The sequence below is a fragment of the Hyperoodon ampullatus genome, assembly GCF_949752795.1.
Source record: "Hyperoodon ampullatus genome assembly, chromosome: 2".
Lineage (NCBI taxonomy): Eukaryota > Metazoa > Chordata > Mammalia > Artiodactyla > Ziphiidae > Hyperoodon > Hyperoodon ampullatus.
Genome location: NC_136915.1, coordinates 13,738,323 through 13,751,917, shown reverse-complemented (window position 1 = coordinate 13,751,917; position 13,595 = coordinate 13,738,323). Strand labels below are relative to the sequence as shown.

General features: G+C 44.3%; 1 protein-coding gene across 1 annotated transcript in view; it reads left to right on the top strand.

Annotated features, from left to right (window-relative positions):
* Positions 1-355: 355 nt before the first annotated feature.
* SDHB (succinate dehydrogenase complex iron sulfur subunit B) overlaps positions 356-13,595 on the top strand; it is a gene marked incomplete at its 5' end in the record, with an annotated part of 36,301 nt that continues 23,061 nt past the window's right edge. Inside the window, 2 exons of the mRNA XM_079697041.1 lie at positions 356-427; positions 11,054-11,181. Coding sequence (XP_079553167.1) covers positions 356-427; positions 11,054-11,181 — 200 coding nt within the window. The remainder of the gene's footprint in view (positions 428-11,053; positions 11,182-13,595) is intronic.

Below are 13,595 nucleotides of genomic sequence, written 5' to 3'. Positions count from 1 at the left end.
AAAAAAAAAAAAAAATCGGGGTAAGTCTTGGATCAGATGGCTCCGCCTCATCATGCTCTTTGTCCCACCCCTTTCCACTGCCCTCCCTCTCAGACTCCGCCCCCTTCCTGAGGAAGGTCACCTTCCAACGCGGGAAGCCAAGTGGGCATGCGCTGAGTCTACTACGCACGCTCTTGTTGGCTTTCTCCTCCTTCCCTCCTCCCCCTCGGAAAACCGGAAGCCGCCTCCCACTCGGTGGCTCCTGCGCGGCTAGCGGGTCCTCGGTGGATCCTGGCTCGGTGCCGCGGTGCTCGGCGGGACGCCGGCGGAGAGTGACATCGGGGTTAAGGGGTGGGGCTCGACGTCAGGATCCAAGATGGCGGCGGTGGTCGCAGTCTCCTTGAGGCGCCGGTTCCCGGCCACAACCCTTGGCAGGGCCTGCCTGCAGGTGAGTTTCGGCTCTGGCGTGGGAAGGGCAGGGATGAAAGTCACGGAGATGGCTTGCCGTTGAGGGGGCGGCGGAGGAGATTGAGGGGAGCACAGGGCCAGGCCTCAGGGAGGAGGATACCAGCTCCCGCTTGCTCAGGGCTCTGATTTTGGACGGGAGCATCCCTGCTGGTTATCGTTCTGCACCTCTCTGCAGCCTGTGAGTTGGTCTGGGCGGAAAGGATTTTTTTAGACATAAGAATAAAAAAGAAGTTCAGAGAGGGGACTTGAATTGCCCAAGGTCACATGGCGAGCGAGTGACGACTGACTTGGAAGCAGAATTCGAGTCCAAACATTTGAACGCCGAGCCCTTTTTCTGCCACCAAACCATCCCCTCTGAGAAAGACAGAACCGCCGAAGCGTGAAGGATGGGACTGGGAGGCGAGGCACTCCTCCGGGGTGCAAGGTTGAGGGCTCAGTAAAGAGGGGAAGGGAGAAACGGAGGAAAATCCACTCAGCCCCCTGAGGATCTGGGTTCCTTGAAGCAGCGTTATCCTCTCAGTATCCCTGTCTGTAAAGGACGTATCGTTAATACCGCCAGATTTTGGGCTTGGATCACAGGTACGGGGCTTGGCGCTGCTCTTATTTATATTATTCTGGGTGCATTGATACGTTCCCTCCACGCCCCTTGTATTGTCAGGAAACTACACATTTCTGATCTGCATTCTAAATGGGAACAGGTAGAAGGGGAAGGGAAACTGCCATTGCAATCTGTGTATATCAGGGACTGAGGTATTACAAATCCCTTTCAAATCCTTTTTCCTCCTCTGGGCTCCTGAAAAAACCCTGTAAGGTGGGTGAGCAGGAATTCTAACCTCCTTTTTAGAGATTTGAAAACTGAGGCCCCAGAAAGAAGATTTTTTTTACTTGCTCAAAAATATCACAGCCAAGAACCAGTTGATCCAGAACCTAAACTCAGTGTTTTGAACATAATGTGTGAAAAACTCCTAGCACAGATCTGGGCACGTGGTAGGTGTACAAGAAATATTCGGTCCTCTCCTCTTCTTGCACTCCCATGAGAATATGTCTCATCTTAAGTAACTGCTCTGGCTGCACAGCACAGTGCATATGGCCCATCTTCTAATGCTAGCTCTTTCCAATATGCTATACGTGAACTTAGACAAGTCATTTTACAGGCTTTCTGAGAAGGAGGGATGAGAAAGAGGACTGCCTACCAGAGCCTCAGGCTAGTGCCCTCTGAACATTAAATTGGTGATTGATAACGATATTTTTACTAGTTCCTTTTATAGCTACTGAGCAAGCAATTTAGTTGTGAGAGCCCCACCAATGAGAGTGAGTTCTAAAGCTCAGGTCCCCCTTCCAAGCATGAATTATAGAAAAGGCTGGTTTCATAGGTCAGTGTTGCAATTCCAAGTGAGGCCATTGTAGGGCCTCCTGAGGGCAGAGAAAATAGAAGATTCCCCCACGCATGCATCCCCTTATAGGAATATGCATTCAGACCCACAAAAGCCACCTAAAAAGTAATGAGCGTGGTGTATTAGCTCTGGGTACATTCAGGTTCCTAGGAGTCTAGGACACAGTAGGATTTTCTTCTGAATTCCTTTTATTTAGTTTGCACCACTGAACCACAGTTCTGCCTGTAAGTATTTAACTGTAATGTATTAACTGTTGTTTGTGTTGTTGCCTCATTTCTTCGTCTAGACTCTGTATTCCTTGAAGGCAATTACCACCTACTTTCAGTTGTGTATATCATTGCTCCTAGCACTGGCAGGGCTTAGGATACCTATCTGCCAATCAGAATAATACAAGAACTGATACGGTTGCCAATACTGAAAAGCAGAACTTATTTTCTGAGCCATGCTAGAAACTTGGCCCTCTAGTTAATCCTATGAGGTAGATTTTAATACTCCCAACCTTCTTACAAAAGAGGAAATAAAATCAGAAAGGTTAAGTAATTTGCCAAAGAACATCCAGCTACTAAGTGGTAGAGCTTGGATGTGGACCCATGCCACTCACACATCTAGCTCCAAGCCTGCTCCTTAAGGAAGCTTTCCTAGGGACATAACAAGCTGCCTTCAGCATGATCCAGAATTCACCCTTCTCATCTCCATCCTCCTTTCAGTCCAGTTGTTGATGATCTTGCTTCTCCCCATAAATTATAAACTGTGGGTTTCATCTTATCCAAGATTTCCTACAAAGGTGCGCTAAGCCTTGAATACTCACTAGTTTTGTAGATTGAGGTAGAAATGCTTTTGAAGGACCGCCCCCCGCACCGCCACCTTGGTCATGGGTTTGTGGTATAAATTTCTGGACAGGCTACAAAGAAAAAAAACCTCAAATTTTTGCCCACCTCCCCACTTCCTCCTGTATATCCTCCTTTTCTGCCTGTTGCTGTGGGACAGTCGGCAGCACTCCAGGGGCTGCCCTTCCCTCGTGCTCTCTGTCGCACTGCTTATTCAAAGATAGCTTTCCAGGGCTTCCCTGGCAGCTCAGTGGTTAAGAATCTCCTGCCAATGCAAGGGACATGGGTTCGAGCCCTGGCCCGGGAAGATCCCATATGCCGTGGAGCAGCTAAGCCCGTGCACCACAACTACTGAGCCCACGTGCCACAACTACTGAAGCCTGCACGCCTAGAGCCCATGCTCTGCAGCAAGAGAAGCCACGACAGTGAGAAGTCCGTGCACTGCAATGAAGAGTAGCCCCAGCTCACTGCAACTGGAGAAAGCCCACGCGCAGCAACGAAGACCCAACACAGCCAAAAATTAAAAATTAAATAAATAAATAAATAAATAAATCTGTTAAAAAAAAAAAAAAAAAAGATAGCTCTCCATGAGAATTCCCTGGCAGTCCAGTGGTTAAGACTCCACGCTTCCATTGCAGGGGTCATGGGTTCAATCCCTGGTTAGGGAACTAAAACCCCGCAAGATTCGTATGGGAAAAAAAAAAAGAGGCAAAGATAGCTCTCCAGAAAGTCTCCCCTTTCCCCTGCCTTATCAGGTTTTCCTTCTCTGCTGGATCGGCAGCAGCAGCACACAAGCATGGTGTAATTTCTTCCGTCTTAAAAAAAAAAAACAACAAAAAACGGATCCAGCCACCACCCCAGTTCTCCACTCATCTTTATAGAAAAATGTCTCAAGACGTGTCTGAACTCGCTGACCACAGTTCATCTCCCCACATCTTCCCATGAACCTATTCCAGTCAGACTTTTCACGCTTAGCACTTCACGGAAAGTACTTGGGTCAGGGTCACCAGTGACCTTGGCTTTGTTAAATCCAACGTCAGTCCTCAGTTCTCATGGTACTTTGCTCTCTGAAGCATATTGTTCACTCCCTCCTCAAAACACTTTTTTTGGCCTGACTCCCAGGGCATCCCAGGCTTCAGGTTTTCCCCCTTGCACATTGGCAGTTCTTTCTGTCTCCCTTTGCTGATTTCTCCTTTTTTGCCCCAAACTCTAAATGCTGTGGCTCAGTCCTTAGGCCTCATCTTTGTAGACACTCCTTTGGGCTTTAGATACCTCCTAAATTTATGTCTCCAGCCCAGACTTCACCCCAAATCTTCAGATTCAGATGGCCACCCAACTATATTCTCAAAATCTCCTCATGGATATTTACTAAACTTTGCTTGCCTAAAACCAAACTCCTGCCACACACACCAACTTTCCCTCCCATCGCAGTTGATGGCAACTTCATCCTTCACGTGGCTTGGGCCAAACACTTTGGAGTCATCCTTGCTCTTTGCCTCACTCCCAATCTGTAAGCAAATCTGTCAGTTCCTTCTTAAAGTGTATTTAAAAACTAACCGCCTTTCACCATTTCCACAGCCACCAGCCTCGTTCAAGCCATCATCATCTCAGCTGATTATCACAGTTACTTCCTGCTTTTCTTTCTTTCATCTTTGCACCTCTACAGTTGGTTTTCAAAACAGGAGACAACATGATCCTTTCAAAACTTGTCTTTGTCACTCCTCTGCTCAAAACCTTCCAGTAGTTTCCCATATTACTCGGGGTAGAAGCAAAAGTCCTTCCAAGGCCTGCGTGGTCCGGTTCTCCCATCAACATCCTGATTTCCGCTCCTGTTCCTGTCCCTCTCACTCAAGCCATTCTCAGCTACCACCGGCACCTCGTTTCTCCTCAAACACATTCCCACCTGAAGATCTTTGTGCTCCGTGCTCCCTCTGCCTTCTGCGCTCTTCCCCTAGATTTATGTGTGGCTTGCTTACTCACCTCCTTCGGGTCTTTGCTCAAGTGTCAGCTTTTCAGTGAAGTCTTCCCCGGCCACCCCATTTAGAGTTGTCTCCAGGATCCCTATTCCCCTTCTATCCCTCCCTCCACCCCCATCATGGCATTTATCACCACCTGACAAACTATAGGTTTTATTTGTGTGCATCTCCTCCAATCGCTGTGTAAGCTGCACAGGACTGGGATGTATGTCTGTTTGGTCCTTGATTCCCCCAAAGCCCAGAACAGTCCCTGGAGCATAGTAGTTGAACAAATAAGTGAATGACTATATCTGGACCAACTACCGCCTAAAATCTTGCTGATTGTATAAGTAGAGTAAAAACTTTTGCTCTATGGATCTTTTGGGGGAGAGGAATTATCTTTTTGTACTGTTCTGTTTGGGATGTGCATTTTCACCACTATATAGCAGCTAAAAGGTTGGACTTCGGAGTCAGATGACCTATGTTTGAATCCTGGCTCTTTTGTTATATGACCTTATTCTCATTTTTTAATTAAGAATAAAAAACTTTCCTCGTAGAGATGTTGTAAAGATTAGACATAATTTAGTACGACATCTGGTACGTGGTAGGGGCTGAGCGATGAAAGCTGTCGTTATTACTTCTACTACATAAACCTACAGAACAAATTTTTAGATTTCTTTGTTTGGGGAATGTTTTTTTAATCACAGCTCCCATAATCCTGTGGATTAACCCTTAGTTCAGCCCTCAAGATGACCAAAGTTCCATCACTTTTAGAACCACAACCTGCCCTGGCCATTTTGATTTCAGTATCTTCTCTCTTCGTTCCTGTTAGCCCCCCCCACCCCACCAAATGTTGTATAAAATACGTTGTATAAAAAACTCAAAATGAATTTAAATTAGTTGTTTTGGAAAAAAATTAGTGACACTTTGGGGTACCCCAAAACTTATGTTGGGCTTTATCGCCTTCAGATACTCTGTTGTGTGTTTTTTTGTTTTAATTTTTTTTTTTTTTTTTTTTTGGCTGCATTGGGTCTTTGTTGCTGAACGCAGGCTTCCTCTAGTTGTGGCAAGCGGGGGCTACTCTTTGTAGCGGTGTGCGGACTTCTCAGGGCTTCTCATTGCGGTGGCTTCTCTTGTTGCGGAGCACGGGTTCTAGGCGCACAGGCTTGTTGTGGCTCGTGGGCTCAGTAGTTGTGGCTTGCAGGCTCTAGAGCACGGGCTCAGTAGTTGTGGCTCACGGGCTTAGTTGTTCTGCGGCATGTGGGATCGTCCCAGACCAGGGCTCGAACCTGTGTCCCCTGCATTGGCAGGCAGATTCTTAACCACTGCGCCACCAGGGAAGTCCCTGTATTATTATTATTATTATTATTTTTTTTTTTTTTTTTTTTTTTTTTTTTTTTTGCACTACGAGGGCCTCTCACTGTTGTGGCCTCTCCCGTTGCGGAGCACAGGCTCTGGATGCGCAGGCTCAGCGGCTATGGCTCACGGGCCCAGCCACTCCGCGGCATGTGGGATCCTCCTGGACTGGGGCACGAACCCGTGTCCCCTGCATCGGCAGGCGGACTCAACCACTGCGCCACCAGGGAAGCCCCCCTGTATATTTTTTAAAGTCATTTTATCCCTTTCCCCCTACTACCTGTCTCAGGCATAGCAGCCTCCCACTCTGGGAAACAGTTTAGCAGTTTCTTAAAAAGTTAAACATATAACTACCATACAACCCAGCAATTACACTCCTGGGCATTTATCCTAGAGAAATGGAGACTTATGTTCACACAGAAACTTGTCCACAAATGTTCATTAAACTTTATTCATAATAGCCCCAAACCTGGAAACAACCTGCATATCCTTCAGTGGGTGAATGGCTTAACAAACTGAGGTGCATCAGACCATGGAACACTACTTGGTAATAAAAAGAAATGACTGTTGAGGCACACAACTTGGCTGAGTCTCTAGAGAGTTATGCTGAATGGAAAAAAAGCCAGTCTCCCAAAATTACATAATGAGATGATTACATTATATAACATTCTTAAAATGACAAAATTACAGAAATGTAACAGATTAGTGATTGCTAGGGGTGAAGGAGTAGGAATGGGAGGCCTGAGGGGCATGGCTGTGGCTGTAAAAGAGCGGATCTTTGTGGGGGTGGAAATAATGTCCTGTACCTGGACTATATCAGTGGTAATATTCTGGTTATGATACTGTGCTGTAGTTTTGTATAGTGTTACCACTGGGGGAAATTGAGTGAAGAGTACACGGGATCTCAGTATTATTATAAATGCATGTGATTCTACAGTTATTTCCAAATGAAAAGTGTAATTTAAAAAACTAACAATCTAGGGGCTTCCCTGGTGGCGCAGTGGTTGGGAGTGTGCCTGCCGATGCAGGGGACACGGGTTCGTGCCCCGGTCCGGGAAGATCCCACATGCCATGGAGCGGCTGGGCCCGTGAGCCATGGCCGCTGAGCCTGAGCGTCCAGAGCCTGTGCTCCGCAACGGGAGAGGCCACAGCAGTGAGAGGCCCGCGTACCGAAAAAAAAAAAACAAAAAAAAAAACTAACAATCTATGGATATATGCAACAACATGAATGAATCTCAGAGCATCATGTTGAGCGAAAGAAGCTAGACTCAAGTTGTATTATCTCATGGCATGTATATGAAATTCTATAAGAGGCAAATTTGTAGTGATAGAAAGCCGATCAGTTGCCAGGGGTAGGGAGAGGGTGCTGACTGCAAAGAAACACTAGAGAACTTTCTGAATGGAAATATTCTGTCATAATTGTGGTAGAAGTTATACAACTTTATCCAAACTCATCAAATTATACACTTAAAATTAGTGTATTTTATTGTAATGAATATACCTCATTAAATCTAACAAAAACAAAAAAGGGTGTGTTAAGCAAGCAAAAGGCCGCTGGAGCTAACATCTTCAAGAGGGAATTCCCTGGTGGTCCAGTGGTTAGGACTCCGCACTTTCACTGCCGAGGTTGCAGGTTCCGGGCAACTAAGATCCCGAAAGCCATGCGGCGCAACCAGAAAATAATAATAATAATATCTTCAGGAATCTTTTCACTTCCTCCACTTCCTCTTAAACACCACAAGGTGGCATTAGCCAAACGTTCCTGTCATTTCACAGTGGAGTCCCTAGTGAAAAGTGTTCATTTGTAGAAATGACTCCTTTTATTAATGATCTTAGCCAGCTTGGTGATAAGATAAAATACAGCTTTCATCCTCACCTTCACTTTCATTTTCTTCATACATTTTCTTCTTTTATACTGAGAGCTGATATTTTCAGCTTCATTTAATTTGGGGCAGTTTTTGCCAGCAAGTAATAAACTCCATTGCATTTCTTGTAATTACTCAGTTAACCTTAAGAGTTTTTACTTTCTTTAACAGTGTGTAAGAGGATTAGCTGGGGCTTCCCTGGTGGCGCAGTGGTTGAGAGTCCGCCTGCCGATGCAGGGGACACGGGTTCGTGCCCCGGTCCGGGAAGATCCCATATGCCGGGGAGCAGCTAGGCCCGTGAGCCATGCCGCTGAGCCTGCGCGTCCGGAGCCTGTGCTCCGCAACGGGAGAGGCCACAACAGTGAGAGGCCTGCGTACCGCAAAAAAAAAAAGACAGAGAGAGAATTAACTGGCCTGGAATACCATCTGAATATTTCTATCTTCACCTTATAAGTGCTCTTTGGACTGGCAGGATCCCTCATCACCGTAGTAGAAGCTCAGCAGGACTTGTTGAGACCTTGTTTCATCTGCCTAAATGCAAAAGGGCTTCAAGGACTATGGGATGGGGACAGCTTAGCATTACAGTTAAGTCCCCTACATATAAACAAGTTCCGTTCTGAGAGTGTGTTCGTAAGTCCGGTTTGTTCGTAAGTCCAACAAAATTAGCCTAGGTACCCAACTAACACAATCGGCTATATAGTACTGTACTGTAATAGGTTTGTAATACTTTTCACACAAATAATACATAAAAAACAAACACAAAAGATGAAGACATTTTTAATCTTACAGTACAGTACCTTAAAAGTACAGTAGTACAGTATAACAGCTGCCATACAGGGGCTGGCATCGAGTGAACAGACAAGAAGAATTACTGACGGGAGGAGGGAGAGGAGGTGGGAGATGGTTCCTTGCTGGAACCAGATGCACGTTCGCACCTTTGAAAGTTCGCAACTTGAAGGTTCTTATGTAGGGGACTTACTGTATACAGTAAGTGGTTAGGACTCCGCGCTTTCACTGCCAAGGACCGGCATTCAATCCCTAGTCGGGGAACTAAGATCCCACAAGCCACACAGCGCAGCCAAAAAATAAAGTAAAAAAATAAAATTGTATTAAAATTTTTTAATTAAATTTAAAAAATTGTTAGACTGAGTAATGCACATTACCCTCCCTAACATGGATGAGCCTTATCCAATCAACTGAAGGCCTCAGTAGAACAAAAGGCTGACCCTCCTTTGAATAAGAGGAACTTCCTCCTGCCTGACTGCTTTCAAACTAAGACATTGATTTTTTTTCTTGCCTTTGGACTTGAAATAACGACTCTTCCTGGGTCTTGAGCCTGCTGGCCTTCGGACTAGAACTATACCATTAGCTCTCCAGCTTGCCAACTGCAGATCTTGAGACTTGTTATCCCCTGTAATCACGTGAGCCAATTCCTTATAATAAATCTCTTTTCATATATGTGTATATATATGTACACACCATTGGTTCTGTTTCTCTGGAGAACCCTAACTAATACACCTGCCCTTAAGGAGTTAAGACGTAAAGAGAAGAAAACAGCACCAAGAAGAGACCTGAGAATATTCACAAATGAATAGTACAGTGTTTAGGAACATGGGTTCTGGAGACAGACAGACAGACCTGGGTCCCAATCCTGGCTCCACTCACCAGCTCTGTAATCATGGGCCCATCACTTGATCTCTGAGCCTCATTTTTCTCGTCTTTAAAATGAAGATTCAGTGGAGTAATTAATATAAAGCATTTATTCAGTGCCAGGCAATAATAAATAGTGGTTTTTTAAATGAGTATAAACTTAAATATAAAACTTTTTTTTGAGCAACAGCACCCTTTTTGCAAATATGTTTTTGTGGGGAGGCTGTTCTGGTTGAAGGAGTGACCACCCTCTTAACCTTATCCTATCCCAGCAGCCCTTGGGTGGCACTCTGGGATTCCTTGGCTCGCTGTGTGAAACCCACTGGCAGAGTCTGTAAGTGCCCAGGAGATGGAACAGAATCATCAGAGAGAGCAGGTCTCAGCTGTTTGTTAGTTCCCTAAATTTATTTTAAGATACAATATTCTTTATCTTGTTTCCTGCCATAATGCTATGGACGGAATGTTTGTGTTCCTCCAAAATTCATATGTGGAAGCCCTAATCCCCACTGTGGTGGTATTTGAAAATGGGGCCTTTGAGAGGGAATTAGGGTTAAATTAGGTCATGAGGGTAGGACCTGTATGATGGGATTAATGCCTTTATAAAAAGAGGAAAAGACATGAGATCTCTTTCCAACATGTGAAGATAGGCAGGAAAGTAGCTCTCTGCAAACCAAGAAGGTCCTCACTAGACATCAAATCTGCTGACACCTTGATCTTGGGCTTCCCAGCCTCCAGAACTGTGAGAAGCAAATGATTGTTGTTTAAGCCACCCAGTCTTCGGTATTTTTTTTACAATGGCCCAGACTAAGACACCTAATCTAAAAACACCAGCATCTCATTTTGACAACTGCAGTGGCTTTCTAACTGGTTTCCCCAGATGTCATGTGACAATTCTTCCTTTGTAAGCCAGTGATGTTCTTCTCAAAAATAAAAATGATTGTGTCACCCACCTGATAAATTTTTATTAGCTTCTTATTGCTCTTAGGATAAAATCAAAACTTATAAGTCTTTCTTAACTTCCTTGAGTCTGCCACTCTTCCATCCCTTGTCAAGTCACCCTGCTTTACAGTGGACTTCTCTCGGTCCTCACAGGTGCCTGTGCTCTCCCCCACCCGGGCCTTTACATGTGTTGTTCCTAGGTTTATAACACCCTGTTCTCCTTCCCCTTCATCCCTATACATCAAGCCTCCGCTTAAATATCATTTATAGAGCCTTCCCCGACCGCTTAGACTAGTGCAAGTCTCTGCTGCATTCTTCCCTCTCTTTATTGTGAATATTTCATTTCTCTTCTTGCTCACTACAAAGTAGATTCTGTAAGGGCAAAGGCTATGTCTGTTTTGTTAAGCACCATTTCACCAGCCCCCAGCACCATGTCTGGCATATTACAGGTACTTAGTATTGTGTGTTGGATATTGGATGACTGCCTATCCCAAGAAGACTGTGTCAGTAATGTGTGGGTTTGTATCCAGTATTGCAGTTTATAGTGGCAACTAAATAGAAGGATTTATCTTGCATTTTTAATGATTTTTTTTCCTTCTTATGAACTTTTTAAATTTCAGGCCTGCCGTGGGGCCCAGACAGCTGCAACCACAGCTCCCCGAATCAAGAAATTTGCCATCTATCGATGGGACCCAGACAAGACTGGAGATAAGCCTCATATGCAAACTTACGAAATTGATTTGAATAAGTGAGTATCTCTGTGAAAGCTAGGTATTTGATAAATGAAGGTGAGCTCTTGATCCATTTCAGGGACATGGTTTTCCCATCCTTGGAAGGTTTAAAAACAGATTATCCAATGGCTCTGGAATTTATCATCTATTTTTAAAACAACAAGGTAGATACCTGATTCAAAAACAATACCAAGAAGAACAACTTTTACAAAATTCGTTTCCTTCCTGCAAATCAAAGTATAACAGTTTCTAGGAATACTGACAGAGATGGCATTATGCATAGTATCTGAAGTCATTAACACATTAGCAATTTAAAAATACTCAGTGTTTTTATGTTAATTTATGTATATGGACCTATGTATTCTATAATAATGATAAGCACTGTAAACTTGGCTGGAATGGAGATAAGCCAAGATAGGGGTGTAGTTTAAATATGAAAAATGATCCATACCTATGTATTAGCTTTCTGTTTCTGTCGTAATAATTGCCTCAAACTTAGTGGCTTAAAACAACATAGATTTATTATCTTATAGTTCTGTACGTTAGAAGTCTGGTAACGGTTTCGTGACTAAAATCAAGGTGTCAGCAGGCTGTGTTCCTTTCTGGAGACTAGAGAATCCGTTTTCTGCTCCTTTGAGCTGTTGGCAGAATTCAATTCCTTATGGTTGTAAGACCGAGGTCCCTGTTTTCTTGTTGGCTAAAAGCTGAGAGCCATTCCCAGTTTTTAGAGAAACTGCATTCCTTGGCTCATAGTCCACATCTTCAAAGCCAGCAGCAGCATGTTGAGTCCTTCACATTACCACTCCTGAACCACTCCTCTTCCATCTTTAAAGAATCTCCACAGGTAGCCAAAAGGAAAGAAGAATCTAGTGGGCTGGGCTCTAGCTTCCCACCACTCCACACCTCCACCTCCCAAGTAGAACCAGCGCTGTTCTGTTTTACGATCTGTTTTATTTGTAAACGAATAAGTATTTCTTTTGAACAAAAGCTTCCATGGCACCAAAAAAATTTTTTGAAAACCACAGGTACTTTAAATGCTTTTTTTAAACTCTATCAACAAGCAAACTTTTTTTTTTTTTTTTTTTTCGTGTACGCGGGCCTCTCACTGTTGTGGCCTCTCCCGTTGCGGAGCACAGGCTCAGCGGCCATGGCTCACGGGCCCAGCCACTCCGCGGCATGTGGGATCTTCCCGGACTGGGGCACGAACCCGTGTCCCCTGCATCGGCAGGCGGACTCTCAACCACTGCGCCACCAGGGAAGCCCACACGCAAACTCTTTTAATAAGATAGAGTTAATTGATATATAATCTTCTTCTCAGACAAAATTATCAAATATTCAGCAACTGAAAATTATTAATAAAATTCAAAGAAAGGGAAATTGTACAGGCCACATTTTCTGACCATAATACAATAAAACTAAAAATTCATATTAAGAACAAAAAACCCTAATTACTTGGAAATTTAAAGCACTCTTTTAAATAACTACTTGATTAAGGAATAATAAAAATATTATTATCAGATACTTAGAAAATAAAAACATTGCAAATTAAAACTACAGAATGTGATTAAAACTGGACGAGTTAAATTCATAACTCTGTTCTTAACGATAAAATTTAAAGAGTGATTGCATTTACTTCTAGTAATGGCAGAATAGTTTCCCTCATACTAACCTTTCAACAAATAATAACTGTACACTCTGGTTTATAAGATAAATATAAGAAGCAATGACCTGAAGGCACAGGAGAGTGACCAAAGCAGGCAGACACTGGAAGGGAGTTGACACTTGGAAGTATAGAGTGTTGCTTGGATAAATAAACTGTTTTTGCATGTTTTTTTTACCTGAGGGCAAGCCCCGGTTGATGTGGAAGTGCAAGGGCTAAAACTCGATTTAAAAAAAATCACAGTCTAGGGACTTCCTGTTGGTGCAATGGTTAAGAATCCGCCTGCCAATGCAGGGGACATGGGTTCGAGCCCTGTTCCGGGAAGATCCCACATTCTGCAGAGCAATGAAGCCTGTGCGCCACAACTACTGAGCCTGCGCTCTAGAGCCTGCGAGCCACAACTACTGAAGCCCACACGCCTAGAGCCCGTGCTCCACAACAAGAGAAGCCACCGCAGTGAGAAGCCTGCGCACAACAGTAGCCCGTGCACCGCAACAAAGAGTAGCCCCCGCTCACCGCAGCTAGAGAAAGCCCACGCGAAGCAACGAAGACCCAATGCAGCCGAAAATAAATAAATTTATTGAAAACAAAAACAAAAAACCCCCACAGTCTTAGTGTGGTCACTAGCTTGAGTAACCAGATGATATATTTGGAAGCTACCATAGCACCAGAAAATGAGGGGGAAATCCTGGAAAGGAGTACAGAAGGGGAGCCCCAAATGCTGTTGATGAACTGTGCCCAGATCTTGAGTTCAGCCATACTAATTGTTGC